Here is a 24,953-nt window from a genome sequence, read left to right on the forward strand (position 1 = left end):
GTTGTCATCCCAGACCTGGTCTCTCTTTTTAAGTATCACTACAATATGAGCCAACGCTGACACACTCATACAGGAAGTTAACCAGATAGCAATATAAATGGTGACCTTAACTATCAAGGTGAAGGACATTGATATAGAAATGTTATTTATCTATAATAACAGATTGAGGTAAAAAAAAAAAAAACATCTTAAAACACCTCAGATCTTGAGTTAGATGACATTCTTTCAATATAAAACAACTGACCCTAAAGTGACATCAGATCAGTGTTCTTGCGTCATGATTCTGAGTTTAAATCACTCAGTGTATAGATAGCAGCTGATATGGATGGATATGAGCTATAGGCTGTGTTTACACAGGCAACCCAATTCTGATCTATTGCCCAATTATTGGTAAAAGATCTGATCTGATTGGTCAAAGGACCAATTAATGGAAAACATATCAGAATTAGGATGCCTGTGTAAATGCAGCCTTAGTGACACAGACAAAGCATAATAAATACAATGACTTTGTGAATTCTGAGAAAAAAAACACTTTATTTTCAGAGAAAAAAATACGAACACTTTTTGACTAGACATCACTTCAAAACTGCAGGTTGTTTCCAGTATGTTTTTCTTGAGGAGAGTCATTTGTTTTTAAAATGAATTCACATTTTATCATGAATTTAGCATGGATCGCAGAGTATATTACTGTACAGTAAATCACTGAGTATATCCCTAACCACACCCATCATGCTAAAACAAGACAACACAACTAACTGGCATGGTAACATAAATAACTGAAATTGGAGATAACATTTCTGGAGATTAATGTCCAACTCGTTTCTCAAAGACAATAAAAACTTCACCATTTGTGTGTGTTTCTATGTTCCAACATTCGCTACAGTGGCTGGACTCGACAAGGCACCAGAGTTTACGTTGGATCTGTTCCACATCCTGATTGTAATACAGAAAAATCTAAACTGGATTCTAGATTTTAAACATTCATTTTACATATTTCCTATATTTTGGGATTCTAGAGTAGGTTCTATTAAATTCACTTTGATGTCTGGATGTCTTCTTCACAGAGTCAAACACAGAAGACCAATGCAACCACGTCATAATGGTACAGAAAGAGAGACCTGTCAGTGGTCCATTGGTGGAATACACCACTGAGCTGTTTAATCAATCAATGAATAAGTCAATCAAGCAACCAACCAACCACAGTGGTGTGTGTTCTCAGCAGCCTGTAACCAGAGTGCCGATATATCAAAGTCAGCAATCAGGTATCCCTATGAGACCAAGAGGACGCTTACTTTGAAATGTCTATTTCTCCAAAATTACTGTACATTTGTTAAATACTTTTATCTTACATTTTTATCAATAAATATGGTTTAACATTTAAATATAAAAACACAATGATGACCTTATAGATAATCTTTACAAACTGGCAGTGCATCTTGGGTGGACGAAGCAGTTAAATATCTGCATAAATACAGCAGCAACAACACATCAATAAATACATTAAAAGAGAAGTATATGGTATAAATAAAAGTTTTACAGTACACTAGAAAATGACAACGAACGAACATGTGCAGGAAAATACAAATGTTGATTGGTAAAAACAACACTCCTGTTGAAGAAAGACCAGGGTTCTCTCTGTTTCTGGCAGATGAAGAAAAGATGGTGTCCTTACAGTCTGAGACTCCTGGTAGTCTTTTTAAGAAGCAGCACTGAGTCCAGGGACGTTTCCGCAAAGCATCTCAGAGAAGGAGTGCTGATCTAAGGTCTGTTCATATAATCATATTCATTATGATCTAAAGGCTCCTTCTCTGAGACACTTTGTGGATCCGGGCCCAGAAACGTTCCTCCTTTTCCTCTCAGCTTCCATATGCTCATCACCACTTCAGTCTTTTCTCCCAGCCAATCAGAGTTCCAGTTTTAGGCAGGCTCTCTCCTGATAGGTGGCAGGGACTACCTCAGAATCCTGAGCTACCCAATCACATCTGTCCATCAGTGAGAAGGGATGGGGCTATATGTACAGGTCACGCCCATCCAGTCCCCCTTCTCTTCCATACCTTCCAAGTCTCTCTGGGTTCACTCTTGGCTTTTTTTCCACTTCTTCTTTTCTATTTTGAGGTAGAATTTCCCTATCCTGTCCTGAAATAAAAAAGAGGGAGAAACAATGAGCAATCAAGTTTCCTTCAACACAGACCGTGTGAAAACAAAAACAAAACTAATCTTTCATCAATCTAGAGCCAGCCTATGTTTCACATTCATACTGTAATGTTGAGGTTTCACTTTGTCTGACTCCTATCAATTTAGGAGAGGAAATAACATTTCAGTTCAGGACTTGAAAAGAGAGGATTTTTGTCTTTCCCTGGGTTTCCCTGGTAACTCACCCTTCTCTCCAGCTCTTCAGTGGTTGGGTGCTGACCCCAGTTTCACCTTCTCCTCATTCTCTACGTCGTACGCTCCTCGCTTGTGAAACCTGTAGAAAAACAACAGCGTTAAGACCTGTAGATCCTGGAACTGTTTTGAAACAACAACAAGAACACCATGTGGTGGGAACAATAACGCTAAACTATGACCATGTTGATCCATGACCATGTTGATCCATGACCATGTTGAACTAACCGGTCATATATTTGTTATAGCCTCAACTCGCTTTCCCCTACAATCAATTAGGTTGTTTACTATTCGTTTCCTGTTGGCCCATTTCCAAAATACAGTGCCAATACAGACTTTGTCTATCTTCAGCTGCAGCATAATGCAATGTGTGTTGTGTCATACAGCTGCTCTGCTTCTATACACCCCCTGTGTTATACAGCTGCTCTGCTTCTATACACCCCCTGTGTTATACAGCTGCTCTGCTTCTATACACCCCCTGTGTTATACAGCTGCTCTGCTTCTATACACCCCCTGTGTTATACAGCTGCTCTGCTTCTATACACCCCCTGTGTTATACAGCTGCTCTGCTTCTATACACCCCCTGTTATACAGCTGCTCTGCTTCTATACACCCCCTGTTATACAGCTGCTCTGCTTCTATACTCCCCCTGTGTTATACAGCTGCTCTGCTTCTATACACCCCCTGTGTTATACAGCTGCTCTGCTTCTATACACCCCCTGTGTTATACAGCTGCTCTGCTTCTATACACCCCCTGTGTTATACAGCTGCTCTGCTTCTATACACCCCCTGTGTTATACAGCTGCTCTGCTTCTATACACCCCCTGTGTTATACAGCTGCTCTGCTTCTATACACCCCCTGTGTTATACAGCTGCTCTTCTATACACCCCCTGTGTTATACAGCTGCTCTGATTCTACTGACCTGAGCACCAGCAGCAGGCCTATGATGGTTAGACAGAGAGAAGACAACACCACTGCCACCACAGCCAGAGCTGTGGTCCTGCTGTATCCTCCCACGTCCCTCCCCTCTGAAGCCAGCGTGAACAGGTGACACCGCTCCCCTGAGTAACTGGGACGACATCTGTACAAGGAGATCGAAAGAGGGAGAGAGATGGAGAGGGACAGGGGTGAGATGTGATTCATGCAACATACAGTACAGCAGGCATATTGTTATTCTGGACAGAGAGAGTGACAGAGCGAGTTAGAGAAAGGGAGAGATTGAGAGAGAAAGTGCCATAGACAGGTATTTCTTACATGCATGATGGAACTTTGATGTCCCTCAGGTAATGACAGCTGCCATGGATACAGAAGTTCTTATACTTCTTCAGACAAGGGTTCCTCTTTTTTCCTTTTCCCTTCTTCCTCCCCTTTCCTCCTCTCCTCCTCTTCCCCTCACTCCTCTCAGCTTCCAGGATGGCCGATGGGTCTTTAGGTTTAGTCGACAATGCAACTAAAAAAAGAAAAGAGCACAGACAAGAAATGTTAATCAACTGAATCCATGGATCTACACATCTCATAGAATACAGGTTTTATTGTCACATACAACAGATAGGTGCAGTGAAATGTGTTGTTTTACAGGGTCAGCCATAGTAGTATGATAGGTGCAGTGAAATGTGTTGTTTTACAGGGTCAGCCAGAGTAGTACAGCGCCTCTGCCGCAAATTAGGGTTAGTGGCCCAACGCTCTAACCACTAGGCTACCTGGTCCATAAAGTACATTTAACTATTGGTTGCATAGGAACAGTTGTTAAAATGGAACTGACAATCTACCAGTTAAGCCAATGAATGATAGTGCCATAAATCATGTTTATAAGGTGTATTCTAATATGTGTCAGTGAGGATTCCAGAACCTATAAACAATAGGATGGTGATTTACGACAGCGCAATAAACAAACATAAATCACAGCGAGTTATTAAATACCTCGAGGTAATTCCACCCCATAGTCCCCTGATGCAGCTTCGTCGTCTTCATGGTAGTAATCATAGTACTCCTCATCCTCTTCCTCGCTTCCATCCTCCAACACTGGACCCTCCCCTCCGTGCTTACTCTTCTCCATCCCTCCCTCCATCCTTCTGTCGCTCAGGACATCCAACAGGTTTATAACTGCTGTGTGCTGCGACCTCTCATTCTCATACCGGTCCACCACAGCTCCACTCACCAACCTCGACACCACTGGAAAACACAAGGAAGCACAAGATTAAACTTTGGCCATTGTTGATGCTACACCATTCAGATATCTGTAGTTCAGAGATGTAGATTCTGACTCACACTGTGAGGAGTTAACCCAGGGAGCAACACTGGGTGAAAATACATCATTTCAATGGCAAAACTGGTTGAAATGACATCTTTTCAAGCAGTTTTTGCTCACTGGAAACACAAGCTTTTCTTTCCAACACAGTAATTTATTCAGGAGCCAAGAAAATGGAGGGGTTTGAGTGGGCAGGTTGAAACATGTCTCTAGACTGAGAGCCCTGCATGAGGCCCCATGGCCCCTCCAGGTGAACCTATAAAACTGGATAGTTACATTTCAGTTCCAAGAACTGTGAGACACCAAAAAACATCATGCATGTACAGTATTCTGTACAGGGGAGACTATAATCCTGCTTGGCCATGGTACACAAAATGTTGCATAGACAGACAGTTAGCTAATGTACAAGAATATGAGTTAAAAATAAGTATATCCAGTTACATAAAGCATGTATTAAAATAGAAAGATGACCACACTTCGTTCTTGAATAGCATAGGCTGGCCTACACCTTATGAAAATCGTTGACTCTTCATTTAAAAGTTTAGGAGAGTTGCTCAGAAGGTCATGCTTGAGAGGTTCACAGTCTTTTACACTCAACAAGTGGAACTACAAGACATCTCTTATGAATAAGAAATAGAGCATTTAGGAGGAATCAAGTCTAGGATAAACTATTACCACCAACAGTTTATTCAAGTATAAACGTTACAGAAAAGGAACTATATAATCTGACCTGATATATACAAGTGTAATTTGACACTTACCAAAGGCATGGACGAGCAGGAGCGCAACTCGTAGAATCCTCATGTCTTCAAACTTCAATCACCACCAACTGTAATTCTGCAAAAAGCACTGTATGTCGTTTTCCTTTCTCTTGTCCACGTAGTCAATATTTGTTCTCCTCAAACGTTCCTGGTAGGCCTATTCCTTCGGTTCTCAGTGCGACTTTCTTATTCAAGATGCCGGGCGCGTCTCGGGTAGCCGTTGCGCACTCAAACACAGCCTTTGCCTATTGGGGAAGAGTGGAAGGAACGCCAGACTAGAGGCGTCACGGTTTATATAGACTGCCTCGACCACGCCTATACTGTCACATATCTATTGCAACATGTTTATATGCTATACACCTTATTATAATGGTTAATACTTACAGAGTGGTTGAAACCATATACATGGGTTATACAGTTACAACAAACTAATGTAGGCTAAATGAAAATGTGTCTAATTTGTTGACTCTTTAGGTATTTTACTTAGAAAAATAACATAAAAAGTGTATTGCTTAACATTATATTGCTGATCATATTGTGTCTCTTTCTGTATCAATTGAATGAAAGTGAATAAAGATTTTACGAAAGGTATTCATTAGACCTGTGACTACATTAATAGAAAACGCATGCAAATTATGACATTTAGGGTCAGTTTACCAGGCACAGTTTAATAAGCCTGGTCCTGGACTAAAATCCATGTTCAATGAAGATTATCTATTGAAATATCTACTTCGTCAGGACAAGACTTAATCTATAACCGAGAAAACAGCTAAACATGTTTCAAAGTGGTTTAAATAATATTATGATGTCAACCAAAAGCCACTGATCTGAATGGACTTCTAGGTCTGTGACTTCAGCTGTTTCAACATAGGCCTTCACACGCAATGGAGACACACCTGAAGGACACGGGACAATATCGATAGTGACATCTTGTGGTGTGAAATGGCTGCACATCTAGAACCTCGTAAACATTAGCTGTTGTCACCAATACTTAGCTTATTTTTATTGCATTTTTTCATTATATACACATGAATGTCCCTGTATTCATGCGTAATACTGGTATTATTGTTGCAATGAAAATAATAATAATAATAATAATAATGAAAATACAAATACTAAATATAGAAAGAAACACTTCAAACAATGCCAAGTGAATAAAAAACCCACCGAGAATCATAAATTGATTACTTTGGCCTTTTCTCAAGCATCATAGGCGACTGCTCGGGCCTTGTGTCACGTGTCCCATTAGGAAAACATGGCCGACGGAGTAAGTGAAACAAACACAGCTGCTGAGGAAAGCGACGCCAAAGAACAGGACCCCAAAGTTTTGGAAGTTCTTCCAGACAGCCACCCTGTTGGCGTTAGCAGCGATGAAGAGACTTCAAAAGACAAACCGGCGACCGAGAGCAACTGGTCAACACCGATCCTGTCACTGGCACGGAAGGCGACGGAGACCATCAGCAGTGGGGTCAGCTACGGTGCAGCTTTCAGAAACGCCACATCTTCGGGATCTGCTACGAGCTCTCCGACGTGTCCGACTAAACAAAACTCTACCGAGAATGACACCAACGCTAACCAATACCTACCAGGTACGTAACAAGACTATTGTATTGCACGCCAATGTGGAGGTATATAAACTTAGAAGGTAGTTTAGTGCTGAACCAGTGACTTCCCTCTTCTGTATCTCAACCGTCACTAACTGTAAACACAATACATCAGAATGGCATGTTCCAACATCATAAATATAGACGACTGTATTCTAACAGTCTATATTTGTCCGTGGTCATTTCTTAATATTCTTTTTTTAAATTACTTTTGCACTGGAAACTCCCCTCTTTTCCTCTCTTTCTCCTTTCTTTCGCTCACCTCTTTTTTTTTCTTTCTCTCCTGTCTTCTCTCTTAATTTCTCTTTCTTTTGTCTGTCCCTCTCTATTTGTAGCAGTGAAGGACCATATGGCTGTGGAGCGCTCCAACCTGTTCAGTATGATGAAGCTGAGTATTAAGGGCCTGATCCAGTCTTCTCTGAGTCTGGGCAGAACCCTGGACTCTGACTACCCTCCTCTGCAGCAGTTCTTTGTGGTTCTGGAGCAGTGCCTCAAACATGGACTGAAAGGTGAGACTTGCTCTAGAACAGGGTGACCGGACAACCCTCAGCCTGGAGCACTACTAGGTCTGTTTCAGACTTTTGTCAGGGTCTTGATTAGCTGAATCAGGTGTGTTACTGCGGGGCTGGAGCGAAAGCCTGCACAACCAAGTTGGAGACTTAGTAGTTTTCGCCCTTTAAAGAACACTACCTAAACATTCACCTTTCTTCTCTCTCTGTAGTGAAGAAGTCATTCATCAATCAGAATAAGTCTATCTGGGGTCCTCTGGAGCTGGTTCAGAAGCTGTGTCCTGATTCTACTGATATTACCACCAGTGCCAGAGACCTGCCAGGGCTAAAGACTGGGTTGGGTCGGGCTCGGGCCTGGCTGCATCTGGCCCTGATGCAGAAGAAGTTGTCTGACTACCTGAAAGCCCTGCTGGACCATAAGGACCTCCTGGTGTGAGTACAGCTTAAGGCTCTGTTGCTAGAACTGAATCAGTGTAATAAGTATGTAATAAACATGTAACACCGGTAAACATGTTGTCCTATTCACGTTTACAGTAGTTATTGTATCTAACTTAGTAAATCTCTCTCTGCCTCCTTCCTCCTACAGTGAGTTCTATGATCCAGGAGCGTTGATGATGGAGGAGGAGGGGACAGTGATAGGAGGGATGCTGGTGGGGCTAAACGTCATTGATGCTAACCTCTGTATCAAAGGAGAGGACCTGGACTCCCAGGTGGGGGTCATAGACTTCTCCTTGTACCTGAAGGACCCTATGACCACTGAGACCACTAAGGAGTAAGTACAAAGTCTCCAGCCACCCTAGTCATAGACTTTTCTCTCTGCTACTGCACGGCAAGCGGTACCGGAGCGCCAAGTCTAGGTCCAAAAGGATCCTAAATAGCTTCTACCCCCAAGCCGTAAGAGTCCTGAACAGCTAATCAAATGGCTACCCAGACTATTTGCATTGCCCCCCCCCCCCCCCCACCCCCCAGAACGCTGCTGCTACTTTCTATTATTATCTATGCATAGTCACTTTAATAACTCTGCCTACATATACATATTACCTCAATTACCTCAACACCGGTACCCCCGCACATTGACTCTGTACAGGTACCCCCTGTATATAGCCTGCACATTGACTCTGTACCGGTACCCCCTGTATATAGCCTGCACATTGACTCTGTACAGGTACCCCCTGTATATAGCCTGCACATTGACTCTGTACAGGTACCCCCTGTATATAGCCTGCACATTGACTCTGTACAGGTACCCCCTGTATATAGCCTGCACATTGACTCTATACCGGTACCCCCTGTATATAGCCTGCACATTGACTCTGTACAGGTACCCCCTGTATATAGCCTGCACATTGACTCTGTACCGGTACCCCCTGTATATAGCCTGCACATTGACTCTGTACCGGTACCCCCTGTATATAGCCTGCACATTGACTCTGTACAGGTACCCCCTGTATATAGCCTGCACATTGATTCTATACCGGTACCCCCTGTATATAGCCTGCACATTGACTCTGTACCGGTACCCCCTGTATATAGCCTGCACATTGACTCTGTACAGGTACCCCCTGTATATAGCCTGCACATTGACTCTGTACAGGTACCCCCTGTATATAGCCTGCACATTGACTCTGTACAGGTACCCCCTGTATATAGCCTGCACATTGACTCTGTACAGGTACCCCCTGTATATAGCCTGCACATTGACTCTGTACCGGTACCCCCTGTATATAGCCTGCACATTGACTCTGTACCGGTACCCCCTGTATATAGCCTGCACATTGACTCTGTACAGGTACCCCCTGTATATAGCCTGCACATTGACTCTGAACCGGTACCCCCTGTATATAGCCTGCACATTGACTCTATACCGGTACCCCTGTATATAGCCCCGCTATTGTTATTTACTGCTGCTCTTTAATTACTTTTTATTCTTATCTCATACTTTTTTTTTTGGTTGTATTTTCTTAAAACTGCATTGTTGGTTAATACCTGTTGTATTCAGCGCATGTGACAAATACAATTTGATTTATGTGTCTGTCTTTCCTCCTTCACCCCAAACACACTCTTCTCTTTGTTTTTTCCTATTCTTCTTTCCTTTAACAACCTCCTCTCTTTCTTTCTGTGATACAAAGATAAACCACACTCCTCTCTCTCTGTTATACTTTCTCTCTTCTCCTGTAACCTCTCCTTCTCTCCTCTGTCAGTGATACTAAGATGACGGCCATATTGGACCAGAAGCACTACATTGAGGAGCTGAACAGACACCTGAGCTGCTCTGTCTCTGACCTGCAGGCCAAGATGGACTCCATAGAGAAGACCAACGGCAAGCTCATTGAGGAGGTTAGAGGAGCTTATGAGTTTTAATCCTTTGTGGTGTTTATTAACCCCCTAGAGTCGATGCCTGCGGAAATCAAATTAGCATAATACAAAATTCCCATAAATCCGTCAGTTTAAGCTAGACGTATGTTTTTCCACTGCATCCGCCGACGTTGCCCTTCCGCATCTGACGATGTTTCCCTTCTGCATCTGAGGTGAAAGGTGGCAGAGCTAGAATGGTGTTTGTCAGACCATGTGACATCCTGAAAACTGTTCTTCTCACAGAAACGTCTGTAGCATGCGAACGGTTTGACCTACAAAGAAACATGAGACTCACGAACATGATGGTGTTCTCCGTTTTGCTTTACAACCCCTACAATCATCACACGACTCGTCCTGAAGTCGGTACAGCTGATCTGCCAACTTCTGTCTGTAGCGTCCGAATAGTTTGGGCTACACACTCGTATGACCCCTCTGTGGAATGGTTAGTCTCTCACAAACACAGATGAACGGAGCAAAACACAGATAGACACTTCAGAACGACTTCCTTTAGATAGTAAAAAAAACCATCTGTTTAACCATGTATGAAGCTGTTATTCAGTGTTTCTATGGGATGATAGCAGTAAGGCCAAATTCAATGTTTCAAATCAAATGTTATTTGTCACATGCGCCGAATAGAACAGGTTACAGTGAAGTGCTTACTTACAAGCCCTTAACCAACAATACAGTTTTAAGAAAGAAAAAGTCTTAAGGTATTTACTAAAATAAGTTTAAAAAAAAAAAAAAAAAATCTGTATATAAAACCAAATATGTGTTGATATTAGTTGGCAGGATTCTTCAACATTATATATGGTAATTTGTATATACACAGAGTTAATAATTTCATAACGAGGACAGCAATCACTTTTGCTACCGCGCTGCATGGTCGAAGCAGGAGAAGAAGAGAAGCTCACTCTGAGTTGTCAAGACTTCCAAACAGTCAAACCATTCGATTATAAGACGGGAGGAAATCCAAATTTGTGCTATATACACGAAAGACTGAACAAAAATATATAAACCCAACATGCAACAATTTAAAAGATTTCACTGAGTTACAGTTCATATAAGGAAATCAGTCGCTTGAAACAAATTAATTAGGTCCTAATCTATGGATTTCACATGACTGGGAATACAGATATGCATCTGTTTAAAAAAGAAAAAGGTAGGATCAGAAAACCAGTCAGTATCTGGTGTGACCACCATTTGTCTCATGCAGCACAACACACCTTCACATAGAGTTGATCAGGCTGTTGATTGTGGCCTGAGGAATGTTGTCCCACTCCTCTTCAATGGCTGTGCAAAGTTTCTGGATATTGGAGGGAACTGGAACACGCTGTCGTACACGTCGATCCAGAGCATCCCACACATGCTCAATGGGTGACGTGTCTGGTGAGGATGCAGGCCATGGAAGAATTGGGACATTTTCACTTTCCAGGAATTGTGTACAGATTATTGCGACATGGGGCCATACATTATCATGCTGAAACATTAGGTGATGGAAGCAGATGAATGGCACGACAATGGGCCTCAAGATCTTGTCACGGTAACTCTTTGAATTCAAATTGCCATCAATAAAATACAATTGTGTTCGTTGTCCATAGCTTATGCAATGGGCTCCCGAGTGGTGCAGCGGTCTAAGGCACTGCATCTCAGTGCAAGAGGCGTCACTGCATTCCCTGGTTCGAATCCAGGCTGCATCACATCCGGCCGTGTTTGGGAGTCCCATAGGGCGGTGCACAATTGGCCCAGCGTCGTCCGGGTTTGGCCGGGGTAGGCCGTCATTGTAAATAAGAATTTGTTCTTAACTGACTTGCCTAGTTAAATAAAGGTTCAATTTAAATAAATAAAAAATGCCTGCCCATATCATAACCCCACCGCCACCATGGGGCACTCTGTTCACAAGCTTGACATCAGCAAACCGCTCGCCCACACAATGACATAGATGCTGTCTGACATCTTCCCGGTACAGTTGAAACCGGCATTCATCCATGAAGAGCACACTTCTCCAGCATGCCAGTGGCCATGGAAAGTGAGCATTTGCCCACAGAAGTCGTTTATGATGCTGAACTGCAGTCAGGTCAAGACCCTGGTGAGCACGACAAGCACGCAGATGAGCTTCCCTGAGACGGTTTCTGACAGTTTGTGTAGAAATTCTTTGGTTATGCAAACCCACAGTTCCATCAGCTGTCCGGGTGGCTGGTCCCACAGATGAAGAAGCCAGATGTGGAGGTCTTGAGCTGGCGTGGTTACAGGTGGTCTGCGGTTGTGAGGCCGGTTGGACGTACTGCCAAACTCTCTAAAACAAAAGATGGTAGGGAAATTAACGTTAAATTATCTAGCAACATCTCTGGTGGACATTCCTGCAGTCAGCATGCTGATTGCACACTCCCTCAAAACTTGTGGCATTGTGTTGTGTGACAAAACTGCACATTTTAGTGGCCTTTTGTCCCCAGCACAAGGTGCACCTGTGTAATGATCATGCTGTTTAAACAGCTTCTTGATATGCCACACCTGTCAGGTGGATGGATTATCTTGGCAAAGGAGAAATGCACACTAACTGGGATGTAAACACTGTTGTGCACAACATTTGAGATAAATAAGCTTTCTGTGCATATGGAACATTTCTGGATCTTTTATTTCAGCTCATCAATCAATCAAATGTATTTATAAAGCCCTTCTTACATCAGCCGATCTTACAAAGTGCTATACAGAAACCCAGCCTAAAACCCCAAACGGCAAGCAATGCAGATGTAGATGCATGGTGGCTAGGAAAAACTCCCTAGAAAGGCAGGAACCTAGGAAGAAACCTAGAGAGGAACCAGGCTCTGAGGGGTGGCCAGTCCTCTTCTGTCTGTGCCGGGTGGAAATTATAACAGAACATGGCCAAGATGTTCAAATGTTCATAGATGACCAGCAGGGTCATCATAATGATAATTATTATAATAATAATAATAATAATAATCACAGTGGTTGTAGAGGGTGCAACAGGTCAGCACCTCAGGAGTAAATGTCAGTTGGCTTTTCATAGCCGATCATTCAGAATTAGAGACAGCAGGTGCGGTAGAGAGAGAGAGGGTAGAAAACAGCAGGTCTGGGACAAGGTAGCACATCCGGTGAACAGGTCAGGGTTCCGGAAGCAGCAGGCAGAACAGTTGAAACTGGAGCAGCAGCACGACCAGGTGGAGTCATCACGCCAGGTAGTCCTGGGCATTGTCCTATGGCTCAGGTCCTCTGAGAGAGCGAGAATTAGAGGGAGCATACTTAAATTCACACAGACACCGGATAAGACAGGAGAAATACTCCAGAAATGACAGACTGACCCTAGCCCCCCAACACAAACTATTGCAGCATAAATACTGGAGGCTGAGACAGCTCATGAAACACGAGACCAACACTTTACAATGTGTTTATGCAACAAATGTTAGTTCTTCGAATCGTATAATACTGAATCGGATCGATTCGTTCCTCTAATTAAAACGAATGGCACAGAATCGTTTCAAACTAAAACGTATCGGAGCCCATGTATCTAGGTACATGGAATCGTCTTGAAAGGTAGAGATGTACATCTCTAGTTATAACCCTACATAATGCTTGTGGATGTATTCTATAACCCTATGTAGTTGTTATGGATGTGTTCTATAACTATATGTAATGATTATGGATGTTTATAACCATGTAGTCCTTACAGATGTGTTGTAACCCTACATAGTGCTTATGGATGTGTTAACTAGGGCTGTCAATTCTTTTATTGATCGAGTTAATCGCAGCATCAGTGTGAACTGTAGTTTAAGATTTTTCATACCAAAAACATTACAAGAATATTCACGTCTTGATTTTGTCTAAAGTAACGGTTAGTAAAATTAGGTCAATTGAGAAAAGCAGACTTTCTTTAACCTCAGTGTCAACTTGTTTTTACATGGCATGGTAGATTTGAGCTGTATAGATTTATTTAATGTTTTCAGTGTATTTTAACACTTTTCAGACAATGAGATGAATGGAAAATAACCCTACATAGTGCTTATTGATGTGTTCTAACCCTACATAGTGCTTATTGATGTGTTATAACCCTACAGTTGATGGCAGCGACAGACAGAATTAACTCTTTACGGGAGGAACAGGAAACACTGAGACATGAGAATGAGACCATCGTCCATTGCAGCCAGAAGAAAGAGGAGGTCAGGACTCTGTTTTTAGTCTGTGTAACTTTAATCTAACTCAGACAACATGAAGAGCTGGCATTTCACGTCCTGTGTGATTTCCTAGGCGACCCTGGAGGACAGTGCAGTAGAGCTGGAGACATACAGACAGACACGGCAGGGCCTGGATGAGATGTACAGTGTGGTCTGGAAACAGTACCAGGAGGAGAAACGCATCAGACAGGTGTGTGTGTGCGTGAGAAACAGCAAGATGAACAACTAGCTCTACATTTCTTAAAGAGATCCTAGCTAACTAACGTGTTATACTGCCTCTACAATAGGTGTGTGTGTTCCTGTACCTTGTATTCCTGTGTGTAGGAGTTGGAGAGGGAGCTGAAGCTGCAGGTAGGACTAAAGCAGGAGATGGAGATGGCCATGAGGCTGCTGGAGAAAGACACACATGAGAAACAGGAAACACTGCAAGCCCTCCGACAACAACTAGACCAGGTCAAAACCCTCAACCTGCAGATGTTCCACAAGACACAGGTAACACACACAGACAGATATACACGGACACACACACACACACTCTCACTTACGCAGCAACACCCTCGTGAGTACACACCTCTTGACAGAATGTGTGTGCAGGACTGTGAGCGTGAGGCCCAGAGGAAGCAGGAGGAAGAGGGACAACTGGAGGAGAAGATGAACCAGATGAAGACCACCATGAAGGAGATGGAGCAGAGGTGTGTGTGTGTGTGTGTGTGTGTGTGTGTGTGTGTGTGTGTGTGTGTGTGTGTGTGTGTGTGTGTGTGTGTGTGTGTGTGTGTGTGTGTGGTAGGTACAGGGTGGTTTCCATGATGGTTTCTTTGTTTTAACATGATTGAATGCTAATTGTAGTCCATGTATTTTCAGACTGCAGAACTCTGAGCGTGATCGCAGACAAAGGGACCAGATGGACAGGGTCATGAGAACAGAGCTGGAGGGCAGAGTAGACTCCCTACAGAAACAACTGTCTGACCTGGACACACTGAGGTACGTAAGCACAAGGATATACATTCACACACAGACACACACGTTGTGACCCACTCCCGTCTCCCTAGGCTGGGTCTGGAGAGTGATCTGTGCAGTGAGAAGGAGCAGAGACAGACCATTCAGAGAGCTTTACAGAGAGAACAGGACAACAGCACCGAGCTGCGCACCCAACTACAGCAGATACAGGGGCTACACACGGTCAGCGTCTCACACACACACACACACACAGAGAAAAGAGAAGTCTACCTCCTGTTTTTCTTCTGAGCTGGTTTGTGTGTGTCTAGGAGCTGCAGGATGTTCGTCAGGAGAAGAAGCAGCTCCAGCAGACCTGTCAGGATCAGGAGACGGCCTTACAGGAGATGGGTCTACACCTCAGCCAGTGAGTACTGTACTAGACGGCCTTACAGGAGATGGGCCTACACCTCAGCCAGTGAGTACTGTACTAGACGGCCTTACAGGAGATGGGCCTACACCTCAGCCAGTGAGTACTGTACTAGACGGCCTTACAGGAGATGGGTCTACACCTCAGCCAGTGAGTACTGTACTAGACGGCCTTACAGGAGATGGGTCTACACCTCAGCCAGTGAGTACTGTACTAGACGGCCTTACAGGAGATGGGCCTACACCTCAGCCAGTGAGTACTGTACTAGACGGCCTTACAGGAGATGGGTCTACACCTCAGCCAGTGAGTACTGTACTAGACGGCCTTACAGGAGATGGGCCTACACCTCAGCCAGTGAGTACTGTACTAGACGGCCTTACAGGAGATGGGCCTACACCTCAGCCAGTGAGTACTGTACTAGACGGCCTTACAGGAGATGGGCCTACACCTCAGCCAGTGAGTACTGTATTAGACGGCCTTACAGGAGATGGGCCTACACCTCAGCCAGTGAGTACTGTACTAGACGGCCTTACAGGAGATGGGCCTACACCTCAGCCAGTGAGTACTGTACTAGACGGCCTAACAGGAGATGGGCCTACACCTCAGCCAGTGAGTACTGTACTAGACGGCCTTACAGGAGATGGGCCTATACCTCAGCCAGTGAGTACTGTACTAGACGGCCTTACAGGAGATGGGCCTATACCTCAGCCAGTGAGTACTGTACTAGACGGCCTTACAGGAGATGGGCCTACACCTCAGCCAGTGAGTACTGTACTAGACGGCCTAACAGGAGATGGGTCTACACCTCAGCCAGTGAGTACTGTACTAGACGGCCTAACAGGAGATGGGCCTACACCTCAGCCAGTGAGTACTGTACTAGACGGCCTTACAGGAGATGGGCCTACACCTCAGCCAGTGAGTACTGTACTAGACGGCCTTACAGGAGATGGGCCTACACCTCAGCCAGTGAGTACTGTACTAGACGGCCTTACAGGAGATGGGTCTACACCTCAGCCAGTGAGTACTGTACTAGACGGCCTTACAGGAGATGGGCCTATACCTCAGCCAGTGAGTACTGTACTAGACGGCCTTACAGGAGATGGGCCTATACCTCAGCCAGTGAGTACTGTACTAGACGGCCTTACAGGAGATGGGCCTACACCTCAGCCAGTGAGCACTGTACTAGACGGCCTAACAGGAGATGGGTCTACACCTCAGCCAGTGAGTACTGTACTAGACGGCCTTACAGGAGATGGGCCTATACCTCAGCCAGTGAGTACTGTACTAGACGGCCTTACAGGAGATGGGCCTACACCTCAGCCAGTGAGTACTGTACTAGACGGCCTTACAGGAGATGGGCCTACACCTCAGCCAGTGAGTACTGTACTAGACGGCCTAACAGGAGATGGGTCTACACCTCAGCCAGTGAGTACTGTACTAGACGGCCTTACAGGAGATGGGCCTATACCTCAGCCAGTGAGTACTGTACTAGACGGCCTTACAGGAGATGGGCCTACACCTCAGCCAGTGAGTACTGTACTAGACGGCCTTACAGGAGATGGGCCTACACCTCAGCCAGTGAGTACTGTACTAGACGGCCTAACAGGAGATGGGCCTATTTACATCTCTCCCTTCCTGTGTTCCATCTGTTTTATCTTTGTGTGACTCATCTCTCTCGTAGGTCTAAACTGAAGATGGAGGACTTCAAAGAGGTCAACAAAGCCCTGAAGGTAAGGTGTTCCCTGTCCTACATTAAGACTTCCCCTAGCCCACCGTTACACCAAGTCTCTACGGAGTTTACTAGTGAAGAACAGATGAGACATAGGCACTCACCGCTGGTCATAGGGTCCTTCAGGTACAAGGCGAAGTCTATGACACCCACCTTCACAACACAGACACACACTCATTTCTGTAATCATTTGTGATTGAGCATTGTTGTCCGTCCGTGTCCGTCAGGGCCAAGCCTGGCTGAAAGATGATGAGGCTACACAGTGTAAACACTGTCAGAAGGACTTCTCCATCGCTCGCAGAAAAGTAAGGCTCTGTCCATCCATCTCTTCCGTCTTTCCTTCAGTTGTGGACTCTGGTCTGTGTCAGATGTAAAGGAAGGTTTAGAAAGGCCTTTGTATGAAATGCTGTCATTTGCCACAAGGGTTACAAATACAGTTATACTAAATGTCCCTGTTTTTTCCCTGTCTGTCTGTCTGTCTGTCTGTCTGTCTGCAGCACCACTGTAGGAACTGTGGAGATATCTACTGTAACAGTTGTTCTACTAATGAGTTGGCCCTGCCCTCCTACCCTCGACCTGTACGAGTCTGTGACATCTGTCACTCACTACTGCTGCAGAGGAGCATCTCTTCCTCCTGATGGAACACACACACACACACACCTCTTCTTCCTCCTGATGGAACACACACACACACACACCTCTTCTTCCTCCTGATGGAACACACACACACACACACCTCTTCTTCCTCCTGATGGAACACACACACACACACACACACCTCTTCTTCCTCCTGATGGAACACACACACACACACACACACCTCTTCTTCCTCCTGATGGAACACACACACACACACACCTCTTCTTCCTCCTGACGGAACACACACACACCTCTTCTTCCTCCTGACGGAACACACACACACTTCACTAATAATCTTTCTTCCCTCACTGTGCTCAAGGTCACTGAGAACATTTTAATCAAATTTGAGCAGGGACAGGCAATATCTATGTTTGTAAAGTTCTGTTTCGCCACTAACCTGAAATTCAGGATGTTTGGGCATGGTTGACTGTTGAACCCTCTGCTTTGTGGGCTAATACTGCCTTTTCTCATCTTTTAAACTCCCCTGGGAGGATTTCACAAAGAAGACAATTAGTTAGCCAGCTAATTGTCATTATGTTACGAACTAACTCCATATTCCTCCAGGATGCTGAATTTAAAATGATAGTTGAAGGGCGTTAGAGTATTGGAACATGTCAGTATTTGATGTATTATGAATGACCCAGTATGCAACAATGTCACAATTGTGGGAAATGTTAGATGAACTGACCTTCAATAATATCATTGTGTTGATTCACTTATTATAGACCTTTTTCAAAATTCCTGATTTAAATGTCTGAGGCGATTTATATGGTTTCACATGATTCTTTCACTTCCATTGAAGCAAAGGAACCAAGTTAATTTCTGTTCATTTCCTCAACCTGCCTGCCTGAACAATTGTGGATGTTAGACGGGCTTTTTTTTTATTGTAAATGACTACAGAATGTTAACAAAGATAAAAGGTCTATTTTAGAATGTATATAAATAACGATCATTTTGTGGATTGATTGTGACTAGTACTAAACAGCCAATATCTGCCAAGTCATTGTGGCTTGTTTTGAGCAACATGTTTTCTATATAGATATCTAATTTAATACAATGTACCTGAATGTGTTTCTTGACTGTCTACGACACCACTCACGTCAAACAGGACAAAGACGTTTATCGATCTTAAAATTGTATTTATTCTTGTGCACCTTACAAGAACTACAAAGAGAAAATTCCAAATAGGCAGTAGAAAGAAACCTTTATAAACAGAAAAACTTAAAGGTTTGTTTGCTAAATAAGTCTCCAATCTTCATTATAAAACATGCTCTTTATTCACCATGTTAACTTCACGCTATTTTGACATTGGTTTCAGACAGACAAAGTCCAGATATTTTTGCAGCTACTGGAGAAAAGAGATCTAGAAGACTATTTACAGAAGTGTTGGTTCATCCACTCAGAGAGAACTGCCAGGGATGGGGACAATTTATTTTCAATTACAAAAATATGGAATTGGAATTTGGTTTACTTTGAGTTGACGTCAACATAAGGAGGTTAAAGAAACAGACTGGGTCATAATCACAGTTGGTTATTTGAATCTTCCAGGTAACGATGATGAAACAAGCATTCAGACCACGGTCCTAGTTTGCGTTGCTGCAGTCATGAACAGTAGGAGAGGGTGAAAAAACAGAGGGGCCTCAATCATTAATACGATCAGTCTAAAACAAAACATCCAGGTGAGAACTACAATTCCAGTCCTTCCAGCCGAACTCATGCTTGGTTAAAGAACTACATCCCCCATCCGGCCCCCAGGCCATTGGAACTCCTGTCTCCTCGTCCACCGCCGCTATAGTAACTGCTACTCATACCGCCCTGGTTACCTGACAGGAGAGAGATAGACACTATAGGACCGAGGAGTTCACAAGTCACACACAGTAAAGTTTGATAGTTCGAGTCATACAAGGCTGACAGAGCTGATACTCACTATAGTCACTGTAACCTCCCATGCTGCCCTGGCTGCTGTAGCCTCCAGAGTATCCAGAGCTCAGCCCTCCACTGTTATAGGACTGGCTCCCCATACCCCCCTGCATCGGACTGCCGTACGAGCCATTACTGCCCCCTGCTGTAGAGTTCAGGAACAGCTCCACATAGCGGTGCTCTGCAGGACAGACAGCTGGTTAGTACATGTATTTAATCATATTAAGGTAGGAAAATAAGGAAGGAATGCTGGGGGGGGTACGGGGGGGGGGGAGGAATTGTGGGGAGAGGGGCAAGGAGGGGGGATTGTGGGGAAGGAGAGGGATGGAGGGATTATGGGGGGGTACATTGTAAAGTGCCTTTCATAATAGCTGTGGCCAGCTCAAACCAAAATAACTTCAAAACAAAGACAGACTCACGCATGTTGGCCTTGTCCTTTGACATGGCTGTCACAGCATCCTCATGTGTAGCAAACTCCACGTCAGCCTCTCCTGTCACTCTGCCGTCAGGACCGATCTCTACATGCACTCTCACTGGGTTCAGAGGAGAGAAGAACTACGGAGAGAGGGAGGGAGCAGTGTGTTATTCTCACCGTCTCTCACACACACCATTCTTAGTAGGAGACCCTACAACTCACATTGTAGATGTCAGTCTCTGTGGCTCTGTAGGGCAGACCCCTCATGTGAACACAGTGACCCGTGGTGCTCTGGAAGGAGGAGCTACTGTCACCATACCGCCCATCAGACACACCTGAGGTTAGACACACACCTTAGTTATGGAGACACTGGTCTGGGACATTGAGGCATATACAGTCTCTCATCATGATAGAAATGTACATAGAGGGCTAGGAAGAGTATGACTGGGAGACCATTATGTTATGATCCATAATCATGACCCTTCTGACTGATCATCGTTCCCTCTTAATCCATTTAGATGATCAAAAACAAACACTGTCTTCTTACACCAGGAAGACATTACACACACCTCCACCATAGCCTCCGCGTCTGGCCCTGTCGTAAGAGCCCCCTCCTCGGCCCCCCATCATGTTGTACCCACGGCCCCCAGACGGTCTGTCATAGGGCCCCGGTCTCTGCATCCCCATAGGTTTCCTCTGGGGTTCGTAGTGGGTCCTCACCTCGGCACGGCTGCTCTTGAAGATCTCAATGTACCTGAGATGCATACAGTACACACACCATGAAGAGCCCACCACACAGGAGGAGGGAGACTAGAGCTAGCTACTGTACAGCTCCTAAGGCTGAATCAATGTGTGTTCAAATGGAAAGGGCACCAATAAAGTTGGATGTTGACATTTTTCTGTAGTTGCTGGTCATTGAGGGTACTGATAAAGTTGGGTTATTCAGGCCAGGTGCTGCCATGTGCACTACTGTTCCGTAGGTAGGTGAGACTTGATCTAGTGGGTAACAGTATACTGGGTAGTATAAAGCCTTGACAGTACAACAGACACTTTTCTTATGGTCACCTGCAGGTACTCAATACAGTTAACACTGAGGTTACAGTACAATCTGTGTCCCTGCTGTGGTCATTGTCCTGTTGTTATCCATGGAGACACACTCTCTGAGCATTACCTGTGAGTGACAGTGGGCGGGATCCTTGTCCTCATGTTGAATGGCCCTCAGTGAGTTAGAACACCTGGGAGAATTGTATCTGTCTGTCCATTGGCTACCTGTATTGATGTTTAGTGCCCAGGATCCAATCAGTTTCACTCTTAAGAATCAGGGTAAAATGGATATGCCAAATTAAACTGCAATTTTTACTTTGCACTCTCAACCAAACTCAGTGACGAACCTGAGAGCTTACAAGTCACCTCGGCACTAAACTCAGAATATGATCCATCTCCCAATGGTTTAAGAACAAAAAGAATGTGCTTCATTTTCCCAACGACTGCTGTGAGTGAATGAGTGTTAGTGTGTTTTGATCTAATATTGTAACTATGTGTCTTTGCAGTCAATATCTGAGTATGTGTTGTCTTAAATGAACAGATATCACTTTTTACTGTTCTGTTGAGTGTCAGTCAGTTATACCTGTGGTTAATGTTTGTAAGTTGTACACCATAAGAAATGCAACTTTATCCAGCCAACCAACCATCCATCCCCACCTGTGCCCTATTCTTTCCTTGTGTTTCTTTAGAGCCTTTTCAGCTATATCCTGTGAAGCAAACTGCACGAAGGCCTCCCCCGTACTCCTCCCCTGGAAGTCCAGCGGCAATGTTATCCCATTTGGCACGATTTCCAACCCTTCAACCCAAGGACAGATAACCCCAGTGGGGGACACAGTAAATCACATGCCCAGTTACAGAAAGATAGCTTTCTCTGCTGTTGCTTTATTTATTTTGTATGATAGATTAAAAAAAAACTTTTTAAGAGATAATGAAAACCATACATTATGTAATGTACACACCTGGTGAGTGTTTTTAACCAATGAGTCAATGACCATTCATGGTACTTAATTTTACTGCAACATAAAGGAGGATGAGAGGAAAGAGTGAGCGAGAGAGAAGAGGATACAGAAGAGACTGTAGGTGTGAAGGAATGAAAAGGAGTGGCTCTGGCGGTACTTGCGTTACCTTTAGTACCCACCCATTCTATAATTGTCCCAATGGGATGAATTAAAGGACCACTGTCAATGAGAGTGACAGAGACTAGCATGTCAGGCCTGATTGGTCAAATTATTGTACAGAATAATTCATTTTGGAACCAAAGCAGTGATAGAGAAAATTAGGTGATGGGGGAAATCCTGGACAAACTATAGCCTGTATAATGTAAGTCGCTCTGGTTAAGACTGTCTGCTAAATGTAAATGATCCTGGATCATTGAGGGCTGAGGACAGTTACCTAGTCCTACAGGATGTTATGGGGCTGTTCATGTGAACCAAGCTACTAGTACCTGAGAGGAACTGGACAATCTCCTCCTTGCTGCAGCCGAAGGGGAGGCCTCGGAGCCTGACCAGGCCGTCTCCAGTCGTCTCTGGGCTGCTTGAACCAGAATGCTTCATCACCCAGTCCATCTCCACATTGTTGGATTTGAACACTGAGAAAATACAAGTCAAGTCAACACATACAGTCACTCCTGATAGTGCTACACAATGTAAACAGCTGAGAAATGTAGCCCAAAGTGAAGTCCCAAGGAACATATGCTTCTGCTGCGAACATTGAAACTTCAAGACTTGCAGTGACACAAAAACGCACACACAGAGACACACACACACCTTCCACATATCTGTGGCCCATGGTTTCTCTGTCCTTCTTCACAGCGATCTTAAGGTCATCCTCGTTCTCCAGCTCAACGAAGGCCTCTCCGCTGGGTCGGCCCTCACGTGTGGAGGTAAAATGGATGCTGGTGCCATTGTTGGCGATTTTACAATCTATATACCAAGAAGAGGTTTGAGGGACTCACAGTTATCTCAGCTGTGAGAGGCTATAAACGTGTAGTTTCAAGCTATACAGGTGTTATCGTAAAGGTGTTACCTGAGAAGAACCTCTGCATTTCATCCACAGAGCAGGACCATGGTAGGCCTCTCACACGCACCACAAAACCCTCTCCATCAGACATGGTTGGTATTATTTTAAACCTGAGGAAAATAAAGAAGCATATTGGTGTGTTTGTAATGGGGCTCCTAAGGCACTGCATCGCAGTGAGAGAGGCGTCACTACAGTCCCTGGTTCGAATCCAGGCTGTATCACATCCGTCCGTGATTGGGAGTCCCATAGGGCGGCATACAATTGTTCCAGCATCGTCCGGGTTTGACCGTCATTGTAAATAATAACTTGTTCTTAACTGACTTGCCTAGTTAAATAAATAAAAAACGTAAATTAACTAGCTACCTTTACTCAGCTAGCCTACGTTACTTGGCTAATAATATTTAACTACGTAACTAGTTAGCTAGCTGGCCATCCAAATTGTATTTTACATTTAGGTAAGTGAATGCAGTTAACTAGCTAATCATGTCTCGTAACGTTCGACTTTTTAAATTGCTGCAAATGCTAGCTGGTAGCTATCTAACAATGCGAGCACATTGTGAATTTAGCTAGCGCATTGTTGCTAGTAGCTAACGTTAGTTAAATAAATTTAACTGGCTACAGTAGCTAAATTCATTATTATGAAACATATGATTGCACCTAACAAAATAGCTAGATTAAGTTAATTTGGCTAACGTTATTAGATCACAATTTGATCCTTAGACAGTCATACACAAATGGCAGGCCTGGCGTTAGCTACCTGGCTTACTACCAGTAGCTTGATCAAATTGGATGGCATAAACCGCAAGCAAGGACTCACAAGGTAAAGGTAATATCACAAATCATATTCGCTGAAAAATAGACATAGCTACCTGTTAATTTGGATACAGTGGCAATATTATCACAACCAGGATTGCTAGTATAGCTAGCTGTGCATCGGTATCAGGTCGGTGTTTTTCTGCTAGCTAGCGCCTATCTCGCTAACTAGGTCCACGCCCTAAAAGTATGACGTAGCCTGTCTGGGCCCTTTATCTGTGGCCCCATTTTACTGAGGAAACTGTGGTGAAAACTGAACGGTATTACTGCTGTAGACTGCATGACACCTAGCAAGCTTCTTAGGAAACTTGGAAAGCTATTTGTTGCTGTCAGATTCAACATTTACATTGCTTTCCATTGCTCTTGAGAAAAAATGCACTCACATTACGCTAAGGTACATTCCTAATCTAAAACTTATAAATGTACATTTAAACATTAAAGGCCCAGTGCAGTTCAAAAAATGTTGTCCTGTGTTTTGTATATTATTGTACAACAGCTGATGAAACTAACACTGGACAAGTTTTTAAAACATTTATCAGTGTTATTTATTTCCTGATAGTTGACTGGTTGAAAATACAATCTACCAAGGAACTAATTAGCAGGTTTGCATGGGTAGAAGTTTTGGCTTTCCATGGTGACATCACCATGCAGTAAATGAGTTAATAGACCAATAACAAAGAGAGTTCCAAACCTCTCTGCTAATGGGCGGATTCGATTATGCTGAGCGGTGAGGGAGGAGCGCCCTTCTCAAATTGAACATTAATCTGTATTGCTCATTCATGTTGTCAACAAGGCAGCATGGTGCATCGTCCAGAAACATACATCTATTTTCTACAAAATACATGTTTTAGTTTTCTAACTACACTGAACAAAAAGTGGTGCTGAGGAGTATTTCTGTCTGTAATAAAGACCTTTTTGGGGGGAAAATGGCTGGGCCTGGCTCCCCCAGTGAGTGGGCCTG

At 44.0% G+C, this 24,953-nt stretch overlaps 3 protein-coding genes across 7 annotated transcripts; 1 reads left to right on the plus strand and 2 right to left on the minus strand.

Moving 5' to 3' along the window:
- Positions 1–514: 514 nt before the first annotated feature.
- LOC106612135 (proheparin-binding EGF-like growth factor) lies at positions 515–5,686 on the minus strand. Its single transcript, XM_014213041.2, has 6 exons — positions 5,396–5,686; positions 4,307–4,558; positions 3,641–3,836; positions 3,309–3,467; positions 2,379–2,467; positions 515–2,136 (listed from the first exon to the last, which is right to left on the minus strand). The coding sequence occupies exons 1-5, from the start codon at positions 5,436–5,438 to the stop codon at positions 2,395–2,397; spliced, it is 723 nt and encodes a 240-aa protein (XP_014068516.1). The 5' UTR covers positions 5,439–5,686; the 3' UTR covers positions 515–2,136; positions 2,379–2,394.
- A 939-nt stretch (positions 5,687–6,625) lies between these two features.
- On the plus strand, positions 6,626–18,852 carry LOC106612134 (RUN and FYVE domain-containing protein 1). Of its 4 annotated transcripts, none has more exons than XM_014213039.2 (15): positions 6,626–6,984; positions 7,335–7,508; positions 7,721–7,940; positions 8,095–8,280; positions 9,710–9,845; positions 13,934–14,035; positions 14,124–14,240; positions 14,375–14,542; positions 14,645–14,742; positions 14,912–15,031; positions 15,100–15,229; positions 15,316–15,410; positions 17,095–17,143; positions 17,370–17,447; positions 17,640–18,852. In XM_014213039.2, the coding sequence occupies exons 1-15, from the start codon at positions 6,651–6,653 to the stop codon at positions 17,778–17,780; spliced, it is 2,148 nt and encodes a 715-aa protein (XP_014068514.1). In that variant the 5' UTR covers positions 6,626–6,650; the 3' UTR covers positions 17,781–18,852. The 4 variants fall into 4 exon arrangements, 2 of the variants coding, with proteins under 2 accessions (XP_014068514.1, XP_014068515.1); XM_014213040.2 differs by having other exon boundaries at positions 7,338–7,508; XR_006771079.1 differs by lacking the exon at positions 17,640–18,852 and having other exon boundaries at positions 6,627–6,984; positions 15,316–16,838.
- A 51-nt stretch (positions 18,853–18,903) lies between these two features.
- LOC106612133 (heterogeneous nuclear ribonucleoprotein H) lies at positions 18,904–24,225 on the minus strand. Of its 2 annotated transcripts, none has more exons than XM_014213037.2 (10): positions 24,049–24,225; positions 23,186–23,289; positions 22,927–23,082; positions 22,605–22,748; positions 21,818–21,956; positions 20,686–20,870; positions 20,339–20,451; positions 20,121–20,256; positions 19,709–19,882; positions 18,904–19,604 (listed from the first exon to the last, which is right to left on the minus strand). In XM_014213037.2, the coding sequence occupies exons 2-10, from the start codon at positions 23,268–23,270 to the stop codon at positions 19,513–19,515; spliced, it is 1,224 nt and encodes a 407-aa protein (XP_014068512.2). In that variant the 5' UTR covers positions 23,271–23,289; positions 24,049–24,225; the 3' UTR covers positions 18,904–19,512. The 2 variants fall into 2 exon arrangements, with proteins under 2 accessions (XP_014068512.2, XP_014068513.2); XM_014213038.2 differs by having other exon boundaries at positions 18,904–19,608.
- Positions 24,226–24,953: the final 728 nt, after the last annotated feature.

The sequence above is a fragment of the Salmo salar genome, chromosome ssa09 (genome assembly GCF_905237065.1).
Source record: "Salmo salar chromosome ssa09, Ssal_v3.1, whole genome shotgun sequence".
NCBI classification, from domain to species: domain Eukaryota; kingdom Metazoa; phylum Chordata; class Actinopteri; order Salmoniformes; family Salmonidae; genus Salmo; species Salmo salar.

What these genes read in the sequence shown, in the direction of transcription:
- LOC106612135 (XM_014213041.2), bottom strand. Translation starts at nt 5,438, where the DNA reads ATGAGGATTCTACGAGTTGCGCTCCTGCTCGTCCATGCCTTTG. An exon ending in ATCAAAGTTCCATCATGCAT is followed by an intron (nt 3,468 to 3,640) that starts GTAAGAAATACC and finishes CTCCTTGTACAG; the next exon opens with ATGTCGTCCCAGTTACTCAG. An exon ending in GGCCTGCTGCTGGTGCTCAG is followed by an intron (nt 2,468 to 3,308) that starts GTCAGTAGAATC and finishes GTTTTTCTACAG; the next exon opens with GTTTCACAAGCGAGGAGCGT.
- LOC106612134 (XM_014213039.2), top strand. Translation starts at nt 6,651, where the DNA reads ATGGCCGACGGAGTAAGTGAAACAAACACAGCTGCTGAGGAAAGCGAC. An exon ending in CGCTAACCAATACCTACCAG is followed by an intron (nt 6,985 to 7,334) that starts GTACGTAACAAG and finishes CTCTATTTGTAG; the next exon opens with CAGTGAAGGACCATATGGCT. An exon ending in ACGGCAAGCTCATTGAGGAG is followed by an intron (nt 9,846 to 13,933) that starts GTTAGAGGAGCT and finishes ATAACCCTACAG; the next exon opens with TTGATGGCAGCGACAGACAG.
- LOC106612133 (XM_014213037.2), bottom strand. Translation starts at nt 23,270, where the DNA reads ATGTCTGATGGAGAGGGTTTTGTGGTGCGTGTGAGAGGCCTACCATGG. An exon ending in GGGCCACAGATATGTGGAAG is followed by an intron (nt 22,749 to 22,926) that starts GTGTGTGTGTGT and finishes GTATTTTCTCAG; the next exon opens with TGTTCAAATCCAACAATGTG. An exon ending in AAAGGACAAGGCCAACATGC is followed by an intron (nt 19,883 to 20,120) that starts GTGAGTCTGTCT and finishes TCTGTCCTGCAG; the next exon opens with AGCACCGCTATGTGGAGCTG.